This window comes from Cherax quadricarinatus, chromosome 59 (assembly GCF_038502225.1).
Source record: "Cherax quadricarinatus isolate ZL_2023a chromosome 59, ASM3850222v1, whole genome shotgun sequence".
NCBI classification, from domain to species: Eukaryota; Metazoa; Arthropoda; class Malacostraca; order Decapoda; family Parastacidae; genus Cherax; species Cherax quadricarinatus.
In genome coordinates, this window is record NC_091350.1 from 8,422,244 (window position 1) to 8,445,479 (window position 23,236).

Below are 23,236 nucleotides of genomic sequence, written 5' to 3' on the forward strand. Positions count from 1 at the left end.
ACAAAAGATGCTGAACAAGCATGCTGCATACAACATTGAATTAAACATATGGAAATTACTGCATTAAAAACTTATCTTCTATGGTATAATATTATATTAATTCAATTCTATAAAAATTAATGGATTTAAAATGGATAAATTCCCCACAGATAAAATAAATAAGAATGCAACACAAACTTATCCAGAACTCATTATAACAATGACAAACTTATGTTATTAATTAAGAAGCTTGAATTCTACTGTACTAATTACAGCTCAGTCTTCAAGCAATCATATACAGTGGACCCCCGGTTAACGATATTTTTTCACTCCAGAAGTATGTTCAGGTGCCAGTACTGACCGAATTTGTTCCCATAAGAAATATTGTGAAGTAGATTAGTCCATTTCAGACCCCCAAACATACACGTACAAACGCACTTACATAAATATACTTACATAATTTGTCGCATTCGGAGGTAATCGTTATGCGGGGGTCCACTGTATTACATTAAGAGTGGCTTTGTTGACCTCTAAAAATAAATGTATTTTTAATTATGTACCTATTTTTTTTTTTAACACATCGGCCGATTCCCATTATTATTATTATAATCAAAAAAGAAGCGCTAAGCCACAAGGACTATACAGCAGGCCGATTCCCACCAATGCAGGGTGACCCAAAAAAGAAAAACTTTCATCATCATTCAACCCATCACTGTCTTGCCAGAGGGGTGCTTTATACTACAGTTATAAAACTGCAACATTAACACCCCTCCTTCAGAGTGTATTATTATTATTATAATCAAGGGGGAAGCGCTAAACCCGGAGGATTATACAGCGCCTGGGGGGGATGTGGAAGGCATTCAGGCTTAATTTGGGGAACTGGAGCACAGATCCAATTCCCTAAATCAAGAGCCCCTCACCAACATCAAGGAACCTTCCTTGAGGGGCTTCAGAGTGTAGACACTGTACTTCCCATCTTCGTGACTCAAGTCCGGCATGCCGGTTTCCCTGAATCCCTTCATAAATGTTACTTTGCTCACACTCCAACAGCACGTCAAGTATTAAAAACCATTTGTCTCCCTTCACTCCTATCAAATATGCTCATGCATATGTACAGTATATGAGAGTGCTCACCTTTGTTATGTTCTGTGAGTACTGCTTCATAGCAATCTTTTCCACAGTGCTCTCAAATCCAAAAAATGATTTGATGTCTAATGTGGCTGTTTGCTCAAAGCACGTCCACTCACTGTTCTCTGGATGGACCTGTTACAAGGAATAACATACGTGATAAATCTAATTATGGTAGCAACTACACAGCCACACCAAATAAAGCTGCTTTATATCAAACAATAAATTTAACAGTTTCTGATTTTTTTGGGAAAAGCCAGTCTATTAAATGATGATGATTTAATAGGCTGGGTTTTCCCCCCAAAAAATCAATACAAATTCCAGGACATACTTTGAAGACAGTAGAACTATATACAGAAGATGAGGTAATCAGTCTCTCAGCCTTGGAGTTAGTGCAAAGAGCACTGTATATAGTTCTACTGTATTCAAATTATGTCCTGGAATTTGTATTGATAAAGCCACTGGAGGGCGAAACGTCTACAGTAAAGATACCCAGATGTTGCACATGTCTTAATTTCATCAATTAATAATTGCTCTATTCTGTAACCCCTTATCCATTTCTACACATGCCAAGATTCAAGACTGAATCCAAAGCCCGAGTTTGCTCCTCCCTAGGACAGCCTGAATGGACTGCCTCACTAAGGTTAGGTTAGGTAAGATTTGTCAGGAAACTGGACACTTTTTGCCTGACACAGGTCTTAGTCATATGATGACCCGCAGCTGGAGCTTTTGGTCACCTAACCGAGGCCTTCCGCTAGCTTACCAGTCCACCCCTTTAGAAATTATGGTTATGATTATAACCAATGAGATTTTTACCTCACTAATCCTAAAGAATTCACTAATAATATGTACAAAGATACCTACTGTATAGCGGCAGTTCTCAAGTATTGCAACACGAGAAGAAAAACTCTCGTTGTAAGCTTCTATTGTGAGAGTTCGGTTTCTCTGGTCAAGGGTGTTGGTCTGTACAAAGTAGATAAATTCCACACCCATTATCTGTAAACAAGAAATTAAAAAATTAGAAACATAAGAAAGAAGGAACACTGCAACAGGCCTACTGACCCATGCAAAGCAGGTCCATGTCCCCCCCCCCAGGATTATCCCAATGACCCACCTAGTTAGGTCACTTCCACTTAAGGAAGAAGCACGCCATCAGACCTAGCAGCACAAGCCAGTCAGGTTCAACTTGCACCCACTCATGTATTTATCTAACCTATTTTTAAAACTACACAACATTTTAGCCTTTATAATTGTACTCAGGAGCTTGTTCCACTCATCCACAACTCTATTACCAAACCAGTGCTTTCCTATATCCTTCCTGAATCTGAATTTTTCCAACTTGAAACCATTGCTGCGAGTCCTGTCTTGGCTGGAAATTTTCAGCACGCTATTTACATCCCCTTTATTTATTCCTGTTTTCCATTTATACATCTCGATCATATCATCCCTAATTCTACGCCTTTCGAGAGAGTGCAGATTCAGGGCCCTCAATCTATCCTCACAGGGAAGATTTCTGTTACATGGGATCAACTTTGTCATCCTCCATTGTACGTTTTCCAGTGCATTTATATCCATTCTGTAATACATTATTATTATAATCAAAAAGAAGCGCTAAACCACAAGGGCCATACAGTGCTGATTCTGTAATACAGTGACCAGAACTGTGCAGCATAATCTAAATGAGGCCTAACCAAGGATATATAGAGTTGAAGAACCTGAGGACTTCTATTATTTATACTCATAGTGACACCTCGATTTAATGGACTAATTAGGGAGGGAAGAGGTGTCCAGTAATGCTGACTGTCCATTATGTTTTACTGCATACACTAGCGTTACGGTGTGTTATAATTGATCAGTTTGTTAATAGACAACAATCTAGCATAACCAAATCTGAATAAAGTAAATTGAGAAATTTATTGAAAGCAACATGGGTTCAAGTTGATGACGATACAAAAATAGCAACTGGAAACTTTACTTAAGCAATGTATTGCCTACACAGCAGACTTCTTCGCCTACCTGCTGTGTAGGCGACAATCGTTGTTTTTGTGTTTTTATCAGCTACTACTTATCAGTAATCCCTCCCCCCTTCTTCTTCAGGATAAGTGCAGTTTACTTAGCAGTTCACTCTTCCCAACGACTGCACGAGTCGTGATGTGGAGTAACTAGTAGTACTGGTTCACTTTGCGCAATAGGAAAATGTTCTTAATGCCTTGTTATGAGGTAATTATTAGATATTAGAAGGCAATTATTAGAAACATAAGTATGAAAGGTATCTAATATAAATGGCAATTATTATACAAGTGTATTTATTAAAAATTACAGAGTAATTATTAAACATAAACAGCAATAAACATTTTGAAAGGTATTTTTGAAAAGTATTAATTGCTAAAAGTAATAATTATGAAAGATAATCGTTATGCATTAGACTAAACAAGCAATAACAATGGTTGTTTTTGTGTTAAGTACAGGTCTGGCATCTTCATCATAATAAGTCAGTAAGATGACTGACATAGTTGATGAGGACAGCGCTGCACAAGGGAGAGTAGTCATTTACCTTCAAGTCAAAGGTACCTTCCAGCTCAATGACAGAGCAATTAGCTCACATCCCAGGAAGGATCAATCCGGGGTGAGGAGGGACGTAATAGTCAAGTCTAATATCTTCTGCCCCTGTTCACCTAGCAGTAAATACGTACCAGGGTGCTAGTCGACTGTTCTTGATGGCATCCTGGATAAGGATCTGTACAATACACTATGGGTGCCACTGTACCCATGAAAGACCAGTACATTACTGCAGTCTTTCATTATGTTAGTGTGAGCAACGCACACATACCTGAAGAACTGACAAGGGTAAAAAGGTAAGTGATGTGCTGAGGCATCTGTGTTAAGAAATTTATGGAGGCAAAATGGGAGTAATGTACCAGAGTAGTGTAGGGGTAGCAGCACCTTTATATGAGTGTGAACATTGTTTATATAAATAAAATATTCACTTTTGTGTATAAGGAGCACTGAGGACCGAGGCTACGTCTAGGCAACTGCAGGTTTACTTCTTAGTGTGAGTAGCTCCAACTGCTGCTGAACGTTGCAACGAGGAGAGGAGGCAATGCTGATGTCATGTTCATGGTGTGAATATTATGCATATAATGTGGAGGGTAGAAATTAAGGGACGGGTGGCCAGACTTGATTCAGAAGGCTGAGAAGGGGTTCTTGAGGTCTGGGCTGGAGTAGAAGGAAGGATGATGGGTAGGAGTTGTCCAGGAAGGGTTGGGAAGAAGGGGAAATGATAGCTTTTTGATGTCAGGTTTTTGAGCATCCAGCGGCTTGAGTGTGTTAGACAAGAGTGGATACAAGTGGGTTTTATGGTTTAATGCCCACTGGGAAAAAAAAAACAAGGTAACATTTATGAAGGGATTTAGAGGAAACCGGTTAGCTGGAATTTGAGTCCTGGAGGTGGGAGGTACAGCGCCTGCACTCTGAAGGAGAGGTGGGGTTTATTTTAGTTAATCCAGTCATTTCAAGCTTGATGTTTGCACACGTCTATCAAAACAACTGTCAAATAAAAGATGGCGAATCAGTTCCTCTTCTTTCAATTAGCAAGAACTCATTTAAAATTAAGTCCTTTCAAAAATTTTCTCATATACGTTTAAAATATATATTTTTTCATTCATGTTAATGTACAAATAAATCATTTTGTACCAAAAGAACTGTAGAAAACTTACCTAGCCTTATTATAACAAGCACAATTTAATTTAGCCTAATCCAACGAAATATATTTTACATAAGTTTAAAATAATTTAATATTAAACAAACACAATGAAATATATATTTTTTTCGTAAGTTTCAGAATGACTTTTGCGAAATTATTGCATACACAAATTTTCGCTTGCCCTATTCGGCAAGAGCATTGTTATTTAAGCCAAATCGCAAGTTTTACCTATTCGGCACGATATATATAAATGTGTGAAATCAAGAAAGCGCTTGGAAGCTCACTATTTTTTCACAGTGGTTGTTTTGCACATATGCATTATATATATATATATATATATATTTTTTTTTTCTTCAACAAGTCGGTCGTCTCCCACTGAGGCAGGGTGACCCAAAAAAGAAAGAAAAACCCCAAAAAGAAAATACTTTCATCATCATTCAACACTTTCACCACACTCACACATTATCACTGCTTTTGCAGAGGTGCTCAGAACACAACAGTTTAGAAGCATATACGTATAAAGATACACAACATATCCCTCCAAACTGCCAATATCCCAAACCCCTCCTTTAAAGGGCAGGCATTGTACTTCCCATTTCCAGGACTCAAGTCCGACTATATGAAAATAACCGGTTTCCCTGAATCCCTTCACTAAATATTACCCTGCTCACACTCCAACAGATCGTCAGGTCCCAAGTTTCATTCGTCTCCATTCACTCCTATCTAACACGCTCATGCACGCTTGCTGGAAGTCCAAGCCCCTCGCCCACAAAACCTCCTTTACCCCCTTTTTCCAACCCTTTCGAGGACGACCCCTACCCCTCTTTCCTTCCCCTATAGATTTATATGCTTTCCATGTCATTCTACTTTGATCCATTCTCTCTAAATGACCAAACCACCTCAACAACCCCTCTTCTGCCCTCTGACTAATGCTTTTATTAACTCCACACCTTCTCCTAATTTCCACACTCCGAATTTTCTGCATAATATTTACACCACACATTGCCCTTAGACAGGACATCTCCACTGCCTCCAACCGTCTCCTCGCTGCTGCATTTACCACCCAAGCTTCACATCCATATAAGAGTAGTGGTACTACTATACTTTCATACATTCCCTTCTTTGCCTCCATAGATAACGTTTTTTGACTCCACATATACCTCAACGCACCACTTACCTTTTTTCCCTCATCAATTCTATGGTTAACCTCATCCTTCATAAATCCATCCGCCGACACGTCAACTCCCAAGTATCTGAAAACATTCACTTCTTCCATACTCCTCCTCCCCAATTTGATATCCAATTTTTCTTTATCTAAATCATTTGATACCCTCATCACCTTACTCTTTTCTATGTTCACTTTCAACTTTCTACCTTTACACACATTCTCAAACTCATCCACTAACCTTTGCAATTTTTCTTTAGAATCTCCCATAAGCACAGTATCATCAGCAAAAAGTAACTGTGTCAATTCCCATTTTGAATTTGATTCCCCATAATTTAATCCCACCCCTCTCCCGAACACCCTAGCATTTACTTCTTTTACAACCCCATCTATAAATATATTAAACAACCATGGTGACATTACACATCCCTGTCTAAGACCTACTTTTCCCGGGAAGTATTCTCCCTCTCTTCTACACACCCTAACCTGAGCCTCACTATCCTCATAAAAGCTCTTTACAGCATTTAGTAACTTACCACCTATTCCATATACTTGCAACATCTGCCACATTGCTCCTCTATCCACTCTATCATATGCCTTTTCTAAATCCATAAATGCAATAAAAACTTCCCTACCTTTATCTAAATATTGTTCACATATATGCTTCAATGTAAACACTTGATCTACACATCCCCTACCCACTCTGAAGCCTCCTTGCTCGTCCGCAATTCTACATTCTGTCTTACCTCTAATTCTTTCAATTATAACCCTACCGTATACTTTTCCTGGTATACTCAGTAAACTTATTCCTCTATAATTTCTACAATCTCTTTTGTCCCCTTTCCCTTTATATAAAGGGACTATACATGCTCTCTGCCAATCCCTAGGTACCTTCCCCTCTTTCATACATTTATTAAACAAAAGTACCAACCACTCCAACACTATATCCCCCCCTGCTTTTAACATTTCTGTCATGATCCCATCAGTTCCAGCTACTTTACCCCCTTTCATTCTACGTAATGCCTCACGTACCTCCACCACACTTACATTCTGCTCTTCTTCACTCCTAAAAGATGGTATACCTCCCTGGCCAGTGCATGAAATTACCGCCTCCCTTTCTTCCTCAACATTTAAAAGTTCCTCAAAATATTCTCGCCATCTACCTAATACCTCCCTCTCCCCATCTACTAACTCCCCTACTCTGTTTTTAACTGACAAATCCATACTTTCCCTAGGCTTTCTTAACTTGTTTAACTCACTCCAAAATTTTTTCTTATTTTCATTAAAATTTCTTGACAGTGCCTCTCCCACTCTTTCATCTGCTCTCCTTTTGCACTCTCTCACCACTCTCTTCACCTTTCTTTTACTCTCCATATACTCTGCTCTTCTTATAACACTTCTGCTTTGTAAAATCCTCTCATAAGCTAACTTTTTCTCTTTTATCACACCCTTTACTTCATCATTCCACCAATCACTCCTCTTTCCTCCTGCCCCCACCCTCCTATAACCACAAACTTCTGCCCCACATTCTAATACTGCCTTTTTAAAACAATTCCAACCCTCTTCAACCCCCCCACTACTCATCTTTGCACTAGCCCACCTTTCTGCCAATAGTCGCTTATATCTCGCCCGAATTTCCTCCTCCCTTAGTTTATACACTTTCACCTCCCTCTTACTTGTTGTTGCCACCTTCCTCTTTTCCCATCTACCTCTTACTGACTTACTCTAACTGTAGCTACAACTAAATAATGATCCGATATATCAGTTGCCCCTCTATAAACATGTACATCCTGGAGCCTACCCATCAACCTTTTATCCACCAATACATAATCTAACAAACTACTTTCATTACGTGCTACATCATACCTTGTATATTTATTTATCCTCTTTTTCATAAAATATGTATTACTTATTACCAAATCTCTTTCTACACATAGCTCAATTAAAGGCTCCCCATTTACATTTACCCCTGGCACCCCAAATTTACCTACTACTCCCTCCATAACATTTTTACCCACTTTAGCATTGAAATCCCCAACCACCATTACTCTCACACTTGATTCAAAACTCCCCACGCATTCACTCAACATTTCCCAGAATCTCTCTCTCTCCTCTACACTTCTCTCTTCTCCAGGTGCATACACGCTTACTATAACCCACTTTTCACATCCAATATTTATTTTACTCCACATAATCCTTGAATTTATATATTTGTAGTCCCTCTTTTCCTGCCATAGCTTATCCTTCAACATTATTGCTACTCCTTCTTTAGCTCTAACTATTTGAAACCCCTGACCTAATCCCATTTATTCCTCTCCATTGAAACTCTCCCACCCCCTTCAGCTTTGTTTCACTTAAAGCCAGGACATCCAGTTTCTTCTCATTCATAACATCCACAATCATCTCTTTCTTATCATTTGCACAACATCCACGCACATTCAGACTTCCCACTTTGACAATTTTCTTCTTCTTATTCTTTTTAGTAATCTTTACAGGAAAAGGGGTTACTAGCCCATTGTTCCCGGCATTTTAGTTGACTTTTACAACACGCATGGCTTACGGAGGAAAGATTCTTATTCCACTTCCCCATGGATATAAAAGGAAAAGTAATAAGACCAAGAACTATTAAGATAAAATCAAAGAAAACTCAGATGAGTGTGTATAAATAAACGTGTACATGTATGTGTAGTGTGACCTAAGTGTAAGTAGAAGTAGCAAGACGTACCTGTAATCTTGCATATTTATGAGACAGACAAAAGACACCAGCAATCCTACCATCATGTAAAACAATTACAGGCTTTCGTTTTACACTCACTTGGCAGGACTGTAGTACCTCCCTGGGCGGTTGCTGTCTACCAACCTACTACATATATATATTATATATATATATATATATATATATATATATATATATATATATATATATATATATATATATATATACATGAGTGGGAGGGGTTGGGTCTGAGTGGGACTTTCACATCAGAGCTTATTTCTTGGGTGGCATTGAAAATTGGGTTGGGCAAATGTTTTGTTAGTGGGATGAATTGTAAAGGACCTGCCTAGTATGGGCCAACAAGCCTCCTGCAGTGTTCCTCCTTTCTTATGTTCTTATATATATATATATATATATATATATATATATATATATATATATATATATATATATATATATATATATATATATATATATATATATATATATATATATATATATATATATATATATATATATATATATATATATATCTGGAGTTTATCTGGAGAAAGTTCCGGGGGTCAACGCCCCCGCGGCCCGGTCTGTGACCAGGCCTCCTTAGGTCAGTGTCCCAGGATGCGACCCACACCAGTCGACTAACACCCAGGTACCCATTTTACTGATGGGGAACATAGACAACAGGTGGAAAGAAACACGTCCAATGTTTCTACTCTGGCTGGGAATCGAACCCAGGCCCTCACCGTGTGAAGCGAGAGCGTGTGTTTGTGTATGTGTGTGTATATATATGTGTGTATATGTGTGTGTGTGTGTGTGTGACTGTGTGTGTGTGAGTGTCTGTGTGTGTGTGTGTGTGTTTGTGTATGTGTGTGTGTGTGTGTGTGTGTGTGTACGTATGAATGAAATAAAGAAAAATATTTCTGTGTGGCAATATATTCCCATCGAGAAATACACGAGTTAACTCAACATTGCAACAACTGTTTCTTCGCTGGCGCACACACACAATGTTGCTGCAATTGACAGCTTGACATTTTAGTGTTGTGGATATGGCAGAGAGATTTCAAAACACTGGCGCAACCACTACCAACAGTTGGTCCACACACTCACTCTTTCCGGTGAATGCTGGTAAAGGACTCTTGATCCAAGGATCTGAAGCTACCCTTCTCTTGGATTAAACCTATGTAACTCCCAGTTCTTGGGAGCTTTGTCACCCATGCGGATTTAACGTTTCCTCGTGAATAATAATAATACTGTAGAACACTACATAATTTTCCAACACACCCTCTCTACAGTTTTAATCCGAAATCTTATTTGTACAAAGGCCGGGTATTTATTATGTTCAGTGTAGAATACAAACCCACAAATGATACTACCAAGGGAAGTGTCTTGATGCTTGAAAGGCTCTTGATTCAAGCAGTAACAGCCTAGTTGATCAGGCCCTGATCCATCGGGAGGCCTGGTCGTGGACCGGGCCGCGGGGGCGTTGATCCCCGGAATAACCTCCAGGTAACCTCCAGGTAAGGACCTGGACTTGTTATCCAGTTCCTTGAAACTAACCCCTCAAGGGAGGTTCCTCGATGCTGGTGAAGGGCTTTTGATCTAGGGAATTGGATCTGCGCTCCAGTTCCCTGAATTAAGCCTGAATGCCTCCCATCCCCCCACATGCGCTGTATAATCATACGGGTTTAGCGCTCCCCCATAATTATAATAATTATAATCCTTGAAACTAACCTTACTGTCTCCCATTCCTCAGGTACTGTATGACCCATATGGGTTTAGCGATTCCCTATAAAAAATATTGTGGTGATGTATACTTGTGAGTATTTCTACCCTTTTCTGTTGCCTGCCCGTTCATCCAAGCTGTCTGTTGTGGGCTGCCCACTGCCCCACATACCCATCACAGACTGGCTGACCTGGCGGAGGTAGTGAACCAGTTCCCTCATGAAAACTCCTACGATTATATAAAAAAATACATAAGTGAACGTAAATAAACTATTATAAGAGGTAATTTGACGAAACAAACCAAAATGGCGATGGAACCTTGCAAAATAAACGTGCAGAGACACCTCCATGTTAGTATGCATATACAGAAGTATATGGTATATTATACATGGGAAAAGGCAGACGGCAGAAGTCTTTCCAGTCCCTACTAATGCTATCGCAAAAGAAAGACTATCTACTAGGCCATCTACAAAGACTATATACTAGGCTATCTGCAGAAAAAGACTATCTACTAGGCTATCTACAGAGAAAGCCTACTAAGCTATCTACAGAGAAAGACTATTATCAGATGGTGGAGGACTATTACTATTATCAGATGGTTGAGGCAAGAAATAGTAGGAGGTATCTGACACCCTTCCCCCCTCCTTTCTTATCAGCCTGGCTGTTGGTGCCTACGTTTGACTGCTTGCAGTTACCACAGGCAGCCTACTGTAATATAGTAGTGATAAAAGACACAGACAACAAAGATGATCTTTACCACCATGACGTTTTATTTACAATAAGCTTTATCAGGTGTTGTAAATGGTATGGTGATATGGTATCACCACCCATATTGATACCGTATGGTATCACTGATACCGTATGGTATCACTGATACCGTCGGTATTGCTGATACCGACAAACTGTGGAAAAGAACACTTGTGTACAGTTCAGGGTATTCATTAAATGAAACGTTTCATCACTCGTGGCGAAATATTTCCTTCAATACATGTCCTGAACTGTACGCTAGTGGCCTTTTCCACAGTATATCAAGTGTGTCTACCACTACCAGAATGATTGATCAGACCAGTGAACGTGTGGGGCTCGAACCCATGACTGATCAGGCCAGAGAACGGAGGCAGCGATCCCAGAAAGCGACTGCAGGTAACCTACAGGTAACGCCTTCCCCCAAAATAAAAAAAAAGATACCAATATAAGGAGTAGTGTTTTACTTAGAGTATACCTACTCTAAATCACCTGGATTCCCAAAATCTGCACAATCCAGGGCAACATGGGTTCAGGGCAGGTCGCTCCTGCCTCCCATAACTACATGATCACGATGATACGGCCTTGGATGCACTGGAAGAAAATCAGAATGCAGACGTAATATACACAGACTTTGCAAAAGCATTTGACAAATGCGATCATGGCGTAATAACGCACAAAATACGTGCTAAAGGAATAACTGGGAAAGTGGGGAGATGGATCTTCAACTTCCTAACAAATCGAACACAAAGAGTAGTGGTCAACAGAGTTAAATCGGAGGCTGCCATAGTGAAGAGCTATGTTCCACAAGGCACAGTACTCGCCCCCATCTTATTCCTCATCCTCATATCAGACATAGACAGAGATATACACCACAGCACCGCATCATCCTTTGCGGATGATACTAGGATCTGCATGAGGCTGTCATCTGCTGAGGACGCGGTTAACCTCCAAGAAGATATAAACAAAGTTTTCCAGTGGGCAACGGTAAACAATATGATGTTCAATGAGGACAAATTCCAACTACTCCGTTATGGAAAACTGGAGGAGATAATAACTAGAACAGAGTATACTACAGACTCTGGCCATACAATAGAGCGGAAAAATAATGTAAGGGACCTGGGAGTAGTAATGTCTGAGGATCTCACTTTCAAGGATCACAACAGTGCCACGATCGCAAGTACAAAGAAAATGATAGAATGGATAATGAGAACGTTCAAAACGACAGATGCCAAGCCAGTGATGATCCTTTTCAAATCACTTGTTCTCTCTAGGCTGGAATACTTCTATACATTAACATCTCCATTCAAAGCAGGTGAAATCGCAGATCTAGAGAGTGTACAGAGATCCTTTGCTGCACGTATAAGTTCTGTCAAGCACCTTAACTACTGGGAACGCTTGGAAGCACTTGACTTGTACTCGTTGGAACGCAGGAGGGAGAGATATATCATAATCTACACTTGGAAAATCTTGGAAGGAATGGTCCCAAATCTGCACACAGAAATCACTCCCTACGAAAGTAAAAGACTGGGCAGGCGATGCAAAATGCCCCCAATTAAAAGTAGGGGCGCCACTGGTACACTAGGGGAAAACACCATAAGTGTCCGGGGCCCAAGACTGTTCAACAGCCTCCCATCAAGCATTAGGGGAATTGCCAATAAACCCCTGGCTGCCTTCAAGAGAGAGCTGGACAGATACCTAAAGTCAGTGCCGGATCAGCCGGGCTGTGGCTCGTACGTTGGACTGCGTGTAGCCAGCAGTAACAGCCTGGTTGATCAGGCCTTGATCCACCGGGAGGCCTGGTCATGGACCGGGCCGCGGGGGCGTTGATCCCCGGAATAACCTCCGGGTAACCTGGAGGGTATTCCAGGGATCAACGCCCCCGTGGCCCAGTGCACGACCTGGCCTCCCGGTGGATCAAGGCTTGATCAACATACGATAACTACACTGCTAAACATTTGTATCGGTATGTTGACACCTCAAGGAGAAAGTACGTACGTACGCGCACACACAGATGAGTCACAGGGATGTTAGGAAGTATTTCTTCAGCCATAGAGCTGTCAGGAAGTGGAATAGTCTGGAAAGTGAGGTAGTAGAGGCAGGTACCATACATAGCTTTAAGAAGAGGTATGATAAAGCTCGTGGAGCTGGGAGAGAGTGGACCTATTGGCGACCAGTGAAGAGGCGGGGCCAGGAGCTATGAATCGACCCCTGCAACCACAATTAGGTGAGTTCACACACACTGAGAAATTAAGCTGCAGCCAGGCTGGTGGTGAAACGGCAGAAATGTCACTGCCACAAGGAAGCCTTACATCATACACGTTAAACTTTTGTGTGCTCACTGGGTTGTGTTTGCGGGGAGTCGAGACTCAGCTGTTGGTGCCCGACTCCTAGAATATTATGATGGGCGTCACTAATTACTAGCCTGGTCTATATCATGCCTACTCTTCAAGCTGTCTTTTGAGTCTGCCTCCACAGCCGGGCTGTGGTTCGTACGCTGGACTGCGTGCGGCAAGTAGTAACAGCCTGGTTGATCATGCCCTGATCCACCGGGAGGTCTGGTCATGGGCCGGGGCGTGGGGGCGTTGACAACAAAACACCCTCCAGGTAGGCCACTACCTTATCCAGGTCATTTCACTTTTTTTAATTACTCCGTGTGTGTTAGGGCGGTAGCGGTAATAATGAAAACAAAAACGAAAAAACAATTATTTGGATTATATTAAACACAAAGGGTTAGTAACTTAGAATAACACAATAAAGCCAATCAACATGGGTTATTTCCACTGTGGTCCTGTCTAGGTTCTCCCCCAGGATACGACCCACAACAGTCGCCTAATTTCCAGGTACCTACTTACTGCTTGGTAATAGGGCAGAAGGTGTTAAGAGATTTGCCCTTACGCCCCGCCTCGTGGTAGAGTTCGACCCCACGTTTATTTATTTATTTATTAATTTCAACATGATACAGAGAAGTACAAGGAATACAATTTTTAAAGTGCAGCATGCCAAGCCCCTTGTATACAGAGCATTATGGGCAGCTTAAAATTAACTTAAGATTAACTAAGCAATGATATATTCAGTGGTACAAAAATTATTGTAAAACAGATAACAATTTAGTACAAATGAGTATTACAAAGACAGGTCATATGGTCATTTACTGTGTTGCTGTGTAATCAGTAGAATGGATTATTATTTTAGGTAATGAAGTTAAATAGTAACAAAGTTTAATTGGGTCACAGGTTGACATTTATGAGATACAATAATGAGATACATATATGAGATACAATTTATGAGATACAATTATTCAGTATTTATTTAGTTGTGGGTGAGTAAGTGATTTTTGAGAAGAGACTTGAATTTATAAACAGTGTTTCTTTTATATTCACAGGTAATGAATTCCAGATTTTAGGGCCTTTTATGTGCATTGAGTTTTTGTATAGCGTGAGATGGACTCGAGGAACATCAAAGAGTGATCTGTGCCTTGTGTTATGGTCATGTGTTCTGTTGAGGTTGGTAAGATGTTTGAGGGGAGGGTTTATATCTATGTATGTAGTAGGTGCAGTAATAAGTATGGATGTTTTGTATTGTGAGTAGGTTTAGAGTTTTGCATACTGGTGGAGTGTGCTGTCTGTAGTGGAAATTTGTTATTCTGGCTGCAGCCTTTTGTTGGGTGATTAGTGGTCTGAGATGGTTTATTGCTGTTGAGCCCCATGCACAAATTCCATAGGTGAGATAGGGGTAAATAAGTGAGTGATATAGGGCCAGGAGGGCTGACTGTGGAACATAGTACCTTATCTTCGATAGTATGCTTACGGTCTTGGAAATTTTTTTGGAAATTTTGTTGTATATGTGTTTGAAATTTGAGTCTATTATCAAGGCGGATTCCTAAGAATTTTCCCTCTGTGAGTTTTGTGATAGGTGATCCATTTATCATTATGTTAAGAGACACATCTGTAGCTCTGTTACCAAACTGAATGTAGTAGGTTTTGTCAATGTTTAGAGTAAGTTTGTTGGTCCTCATCCAGGTTGATATTTTCTGTAATTCGGTATTTACAGTATTGGCTAGCATGACTGGGCTCGGGTGAGAGAAGACGTATGTAGTGTCATCTGCAAATAGTGTGGGTTTGAGTAGTTGCGATGCATTTGGTAGGTCATTTATGTATATGAGAAAGAGAAGAGGGCCTAGGACACTTCCCTGTGGGACACCAACTGTAATTGGCTGTGCGGAAGAGTTTGCCCCATTTGTGTACACATATTGGCTTCTGTTGCTGAGGTATGACTTTAGGTAGTTGAGGGAGTGCCCTCTTATACCATAGTGCGACAATTTTATATGGAGCAAGTCGTGGTCAACTGTATCGAAAGCTTTACGTAAGTCAATGAAGATCCCCAGTGAGACTTCTTTTTTCTCTGTTGCTGTATAAATATGTTCTAGCACGTGGATAATAGTATCATTAGTATTTTTATTAGGCCTGAACCCAACCAAATGAGTGTGAGCCAAGCATGTTAAGCACTGGTGTTGGGAAGTGAGGGAAAGTGCGTGTGGGGAGAGGTGAGTGCTAATATAATGACTGTGTATGTACAGTATGTGTGGTGGTGTTGGTGTGGAGACGGGGGAGTGTGTGTGTACTCACGTATTTGTACTCACCTATTTGTGGTTGCAGGGGTCGAGTCTTAGCTCCTGGCCCCGCCTCTTCACCGGTTGCTACTGGGCCCTCTCTCTCCCCGCTCCATGAGCTTTATCAAACCTCGTCTTAAAACTGTGTATGGTTCCTGCCTCCACTACGTCATTTTCTAGGCTGTTCCACTGCCTTACAACTCTATGACTGAAAAAATACTTCCTAATATCTCTCTAACTCATTTGTGTCTTCAACTTCCAATTGTGGCCTCTTGTTTCTGTGTCCCCTCCCTGGAACATCCTGTCTTTGTCCACCTTGTCTATTCCACGCAGTATTTTATATGTCGTTATCATGTCTCCCCTGACCCTCCTGTCCTCCAGTGTCGTCAGGCCGATTTCCCTTAATCTTTCTTCATAGGACATTCCCCTTAGCTCTGGAACTAACCTTGTGGCAAACCTTTGTACTTTCTCTAGTTTCTTGACGTGCTTTATCAAGTGCGGGTTCCAAACAGGTGCTGCATACTCCAGTATGGGCCTGACATACACGGTGTACAGTGTCTTGAACGATTCCTTACTAAGGTATCGGAATGCTGTTCTCAGGTTTGCCAGGCGCCCATATGCTGCAGCAGTTATCTGATTGATGTGTGCTTCCGGAGACATGCTCGGTGTTATACTCATCCCAAGATCTTTCTCCTTGAGTGAGGTTTGCAGTCTTTGGCCACCTAGCCTATACTCTGTCTGTGGTCTTCTGTGCCCTTCCCCTATCTTCATGACTTTGCATTTGGCAGGATTAAATTCGAGAAGCCATTTGCTGGACCAGGTGTCCAGTCTGTCCAGGTCTCTTTGAAGTCCTGCCTGGTCCTCATCAGATTTAATTCTCCTCATTAACTTCACATCATCTGCAAACAGGGACACTTCTGAGTCTAACCCTTCCGTCATGTCGTTCACATATACCAAAAATAGCACTGGTCCTAGGACCGACCCCTGTGGGACCCCGCTCGTCACAGGTGCCCACTGTGATACATCATTACGTACCATGACTCGTTGTTGCCTCCCTGTCAGGTATTCTCTGATCCATTGCAGTGCCCTTCCTGTTATATGCGCCTGATGCTCTAGCTTCTGCACTAATCTCTTGTGAGGAACTGTGTCAAAGGCCTTCTTGCAGTCCAAGAAGATGCAATCAACCCACCCCTCTCTCTCGTGTCTTCTGTTATTTTATCATAAAACTCCAGAAGGTTTGTGACACAGGATTTGCCTTCCGTGAATCCGTGCTGGTTGGCATTTATACTCTTGTTCAGTTCCAGGTGCTCCACCACTCTCCTCCTGATAATCTTCTCCATAATTTTGCATACTATACACGTCAATGACACAGGTCTATAGTTTAGTACCTCTTTTCTGTCTCCTTTTTTAAAAATGGGAACTACATTTGCCGTCTTCCATACCTCAGGTAGTTGCCCAGTTTCCAGAGACGTGTTGAAGATTGTGGTAAGTGGCACGCACAACATATCTGCTCCCTCTCTAAGGACCCACGGGGAGATGTTGTCCGTCCCATTGCCTTTGAGGTATCGATGTCCCTTAGCAGTTTCTTCACCTCCTCCTCATCTGTATGTATGTCGTCCAACACTTGTTGGTGTATTCCTTGCTGGTGTCCCCATCTGGTCTGTCCCCCCAGAGTCCTTCCTGTCTCTACTGTAAATACTTCCTTAAATCTCGTGTTGAGCTCCTCACATACCTCTTGATCGTTTCTTGTGAGTTCTCCACCTTCTTTCCTCAGCCTTATCACCTGGTCCTTGACTGTTGTCTTCCTCCTAATGTGGCTATACAGCAGTTTCGGGTCAGATTTGACTTTCGATGCTATGTCGTTTTCATACTGTCGCTGGGCCTCCCTCCTTATCTGTGCATACTCGTTTCTGGCTCTTCTATTAATCTCCTTGTTTTCCTGGGTCCTATGCCTCCTGTACCTTTTCCATTCTCTGTTGCACTTAGTTTTTGCCTCCCTATATCTTCGGGTAAACCAAGGACTCGTTTTGGTCTTCCTATTATTTCTGTTTCCCTTGGGAACAAAACTTTCCTCTGCCTCCTTGCACTTTGTTGCCACATATTCCATCATCTCGTTTACTGATTTTCCTACCATTTCTCTGTCCCACTGAACCTCCTGCAGGAAGTTTCTCATACCTGTGTAGTCCCCCCTTTTATAGTTTGGCCTGTCCCCTTCAGTTCCTGTTACCTTCTCCACTTGTAACTCTACTATATAGTCAAAACTCAGAGCCACGTGATCGCTAGCTCCAAGGGGCCTCTCGTAAGTGATGTCCTCAATGTCTGAACTGCTCAGGGTGAACACAAGATCCAGTCTTGCTGGCTCATCCTCCCCTCTCTCTCTGGTTGTGTCCCTGACATGTTGATGCATGAGGTTTTCAAGTACCACATCCATCATCTTGGCTCTCCATGTTTCGGGACCCCCATGTGGCTCCAGGTTTTCCCAGTCGATCTCCCTGTGGTTGAAATCGCCCATTACCAGTAACTTTGCTCTGCTCGAGTGAGCTCTTCTTGCCACCTCAGCCAGTGTGTCCACCATCACCCTGTTGTTTTCTTCGTACTCCTCTCTTGGCCTCCTGCAGTTCTGTGGTGGGTTATACATCACTCCAATGACTACTTTATGTTCTCCGGACTGAATTGTACCTACAATGTAGTCTCTTTCTCCAATCATGTCCATGCCTTCCATTTCCTCAAATCCCCATCGGTGTTTTATGAGCAGTGCAACCCCTCCTCCCCCTCTACTCCTTCTATCTTTCCTCAGGATCTGATATCCCGTTGGGAAGATTGTGTCTGTTATTGTCTCAGCGAGTTTTGTTTCTGTGACTGCTATGATGTCTGGGGATTTTTCACTGATTCTTTCGTGTGTGTGTGTGTGTGTGTGTGTGTGTGTGTGTGTGTGTGTGTGTGTGTGTGTGTGTGTGTGTGTGTGTGTGTGTGTGTGTGTGTATGTGGTGAAATGTGTATGGTGGATGTGTGGAGGAATGTGTGTGGTGAAATGTGTATGGTGGCTGTGTGGTGAAATATGTGTGGGGTTGTGGTAGAGTGTGTGGTTGTGGTGGCATGTGTGTGAGTGGTGGTGGAATAGGGATGGAATGTATGTGTGTGAGTGGTGGTGGAATGTATGTGTGCGAGTGTTGGTGGAATGTGTGTTGTGGTGGAGTGTGTATTTGTATGTGTATGTGTATGTGTATGTGTTAGTTACCATTTTGTCCTAGGCACATGTCGATTAGACACTAGGCCTGTTGTATGTGTGTGTGTGTGTGTGTGTGTGTGTGTGTGTGTGTGTTAGTTACCATTTTGTCCTAGGCACATGTCGATTAGACACTAGGCCTGTTGTATATGTGTGTGTTAGTTACCATTTTGTCCTAGGCACATGTCGATTAGACACTAGGCCTGTAGTATATGCGTGTGTTAGTTACCATTTTGTCCTAGGCACATGTCGATTAGACACTAGGCCTGGTATTTTTGCGAGTGTGTGTGTATGTGTGTGTGTGTGTGTGTGTGTGTGTGTGTGTGTGTGTGTGTTGTGTATGTTGTGTGTGTGTGTGTGTGTGTGTGTGTGTGTGTTAGTTACCATTTTGTCCTAGGCACATGTCGATTAGACACTAGGCCTGGTGTTTTTGCGAGTGTGTGTGTGTGTGTGTGTGTGTGTGTGTGTGTGTGTGTGTGTGTGTGTGTGTGTGTGTGTGTGTGTGTGTGTGTATGTGTATGTATGTGTATGTGTGTGTATGTGTGTGTATGTGTGTGTGTGTGTGTGTGTGTGTGTGTACTCACCTAGTTGAGATTGCGGGGGTCGAGTCCGAGCTCCTGGCCCCGCCTCTTCACTGGTCGCCACTAGGTCACTCTCCATGAACCATGAGCTTTATCGTACCTCTGCTTAAAGCTATGTATGGATCCTGCCTCCACTACATCTCTTCCCAAACTATTCCACTTCCTGACTACTCTGTGGCTGAAGAAATACTTCTTAACATCCCTGTGATTCATCTGTGTCTTCAGCTTCCAACTGTGTCCCCTTGTTGCTGTGTCCAGTCTCTGGAACATCCTGTCTTTGTCCACCTTGTCAATTCCTCTCAGTATTTTGTAAGTCGTTATCATGTCCCCCCTATCTCTCCTGTCCTCCAGTGTCGTCAGGTTAATTTCTCTTAACCTCTCCTCGTAGGACATACCTTTTAGCTCTGGGACTAGTCTCGTGGCAAACCTTTGCACTTTCTCTAGTTTCTTTACATGCTTGGCTAGGTGTGGGTTCCAAACTGGTGCCGCATACTCCAATATGGGCCTAACGTACACGGTGTACAGGGTCCTGAATGACTCCTTATTAAGATGTCGGAATGCTGTTCTGAGGTTTGCCAGGCACCCATATGCTGCATCAGTTATTTGGTTGATGTGCGCTTCAGGAGATGTGCCTGGTGTTATACTCACCCCAAGATCTTTTTCCTTGAGTGAGGTTTGTAGTCTCTGGCCCCCTAGACTGTACTCTGTCTGCGGTCTTCTTTGCCCTTCCCCAATCTTCATGACTTTGCACTTGGTGGGATTGAACTCCAGGAGCCAATTGCTGGACCAGGTCTGCAGCCTGTCCAGATCCCTTTGTAGTTCTGCCTGGTCTTCGATCGAATGAATTCTTCTCATCAACTTCACGTCATCTGCAAACAGTGACACCTCTGAGTTTATTCCTTCTGTCATGTCGTTCACAAATACCAGAAACAGCACTGGTACTAGGACTGACCCCTGTGGGACCCCGCTGGTCACAGGTGCCCACTCTGACACCTCGCCACGTACCATTACTCGCTGCTGTCTTCCTGACAAATATTCCCTGATCCATTGTAGTGCCTTCCCTGTTATCCCTGCTTGGTCCTCCAGTTTTTGCACTAATCTCTTGTGTGGAACTGTGTCAAACGCCTTCTTGCAGTCCAAGAAAATGCAATCCACCCACCCCTCTCTCTCTTGTCTTAGTGCTGTTACCTTGTCATAGAACTCCAGTAGGTTTGTGACAGGATTTCCCGTCCCTGAAACCATGCTGGGTGCTGTTGATGAGATCATTCCTTTCTAGGTGTTCCACCACTCTTCTCCTGACAATCTTCTCCATGACTTTGCATACTATACATGTCAGTGACACTGGTCTGTAGTTTAGTGCTTCATGTCTGTCTCCTTTTTTAAAGATTGGGACTACATTTGCTGTGTTCCATGCCTCAGGCAATCTCCCTGTTTCGATAGATGTATTGAATATTGTTAAGGGTACACATAGCGCCTCTGCTCCCTCTCTCAGGACCCATGGAGAGATGTTATCTGGCCCCATTGCCTTTGAGGTATATAGCTCACTCAGAAGCCTCTTCACTTCTTCCTCGGTTGTGTGTACCGTGTCCAGCACCTGGTGATGTGCCACACCTCTCCGTCCCTCTGGAGCCCCTTCTGTCTCCTCTGTGAACACTTCTTTGAATCTCTTGTACTCACCTAATTGTGGTTGTGTGTGTGTGTGTGTGTGTGTGTGTGTGTGTGTGTGTGTGTGTGTGTGTGTGTGTGTGTGTGTGTGTGTGTGTGTGTGTGTGTGTGTGTGTGTGGTGAAATGTGTATGGTGGATGTGTGGAGGAATGTGTGTGGTGAAATGTGTATGGTGGCTGTGTGGTGAAATGTGTGTGGGGTTGTGGTAGAGTGTGTGGTTGTGGTGGCATGTGTGTGAGTGGTGGTGGAATAGGGGTGGAATGTATGTGTGTGAGTGGTGGTGGAATGTATGTGTGCGAGTGTTGGTGGAATGTGTGTTGTGGTGGAGTGTGAATGTGTGTGTATGTGTATGTATGTGTGTGTGTGTGTGTGTGTGTGTGTGTGTGTGTGTGTGTGTGTGTGTGTGTGTGTGTGTGTGTGTGTGTGTGTGTGTGTGTGTGTGTGTATAAGAGTGTGCGTGTCGAGTGTGAACACACTACTGGTATTCCAGTCTTGAAAGCCTCAATGTGCTGTGTTATCACACTGGATATTTGTGCCCTCGACACACCAAAGTAATTGACATTAATGTTCATAGATTCCTTACACGCTTCATCCGTCCTATGAAATTTCATGAGCGAGTCTAGTACCCTATACTGGTGTTAAGCAGTACTTTTGTCCCAAATGGAGTTCTTGATAGATATTGGTTGTGATTCTACACTTGTGCTGCATACTATGACTGGCCTGGTGACAAAAGCTCTCGCTTCACACGGTGAGGGTCCGGGTTTGATTCTCGGCGAGTGTAGAAACACTGGGCGTGTTTCCTTACACAGCAACAGCCTGGTTGATTAGGCCCTGATCCACCATGAGGCCTGGTCACAGACCGGGCCGCGGGGGCGTTGACCCCCGAAACCCTCTCCAGGTATACACAGGTTGCCTATGTTCACCCATCAGTAATAATGGGTATCTGGGCGTTAGTCGACTGGTGTGGGTCGCATCCCGGGACAAAACTGACCAAATTTGCCCGAAATGCCCAGCATAACAAGGGGCTTTCTATATAGAAGTATGTCACTGATGTCAGCTATGGTCTGTATACCTTGTACATGTACTTGTAGAAATAAATATATTATTATTATCATCCAACGAAATATACATTATCTTAAACGTCCGTATTCACTTAACAGTATACCATACAATGAGAAGGTCTGTAAGTACCTGGGTGCTACTGACTGTTGTGGAGCGCATCACAGCAAAGTATTTAAAAGGCTTACTCTACTCGACACTAGTGCGCTATATACACATTCTGAGGACACTTTACTATGATATCTGGCAGGGATTTAATACTATTTGTCTGCTACTGGTTCCACCTGAGTTAGCAGTGACATAATACAATTTGTTACTGGTTCCACGTGAGCTAGCAGTGCTGCTACTGATTCCATCTGAGCTAGCAGTGACATAATACTATTTGTCTGCTACTGATTCCATCTGAGCTAGCAGTCAGTCAGTACTATTTGTCTGGCACTGGTTCTACGTGAGCTAGCAGTAAGTCAATACTATTTGTCTGCCACTGGTTCCACCTGAGCTAGCAGTGACATAATACTATTTGTCTGCTACTGGTTCCACCTGAGCTAGCAGTGACATAATACTATTTGTCTGCTACTGGTTCCACCTGAGCTAGCAGTGACATAATACTATTTGTCTGCTACTGGTTCCACCTGAGCTAGCAGTGACATAATACTATTTGTCTGCTACTGGTTCCACCTGAGCTAGCAGTGACATAATACTATTTGTCTGCTACTGGTTCCACCTGAGCTAGCAGTGACATAATACTATTTGTCTGCTACTGGTTCCACCTGAGCTAGCAGTGACAATACTATTTGTCTGCTACTGGCTCCACCTGAGCTAGCAGTGACATAATACTAGTCTGCTACTGGTTCCACCTGAGCTAGCAGGGGGCACAATACTATTTCACTATTTGTCTGCCACTGGTTCCACCTGAGCTGGCAGTGGCACAATTCG

The 23,236-nt window shown here is 42.5% G+C and overlaps 1 protein-coding gene across 7 annotated transcripts in view; it reads right to left on the reverse strand.

Moving 5' to 3' along the window:
* The window catches only part of retm (real-time), a 287,480-nt gene that overhangs the window by 116,829 nt on the left and 147,415 nt on the right, over nucleotides 1-23,236 (reverse strand). For all 7 annotated transcript variants that reach the window (XM_053791151.2, XM_053791152.2, XM_053791154.2 and 4 more), the window contains exons 3-4: nucleotides 1,972-2,103; nucleotides 1,114-1,242 (exon numbers count right to left, since the gene is read on the reverse strand). In XM_053791151.2, the coding sequence (XP_053647126.2) occupies nucleotides 1,114-1,242; nucleotides 1,972-2,103 (261 nt within the window). The remainder of the gene's footprint in view (nucleotides 1-1,113; nucleotides 1,243-1,971; nucleotides 2,104-23,236) is intronic.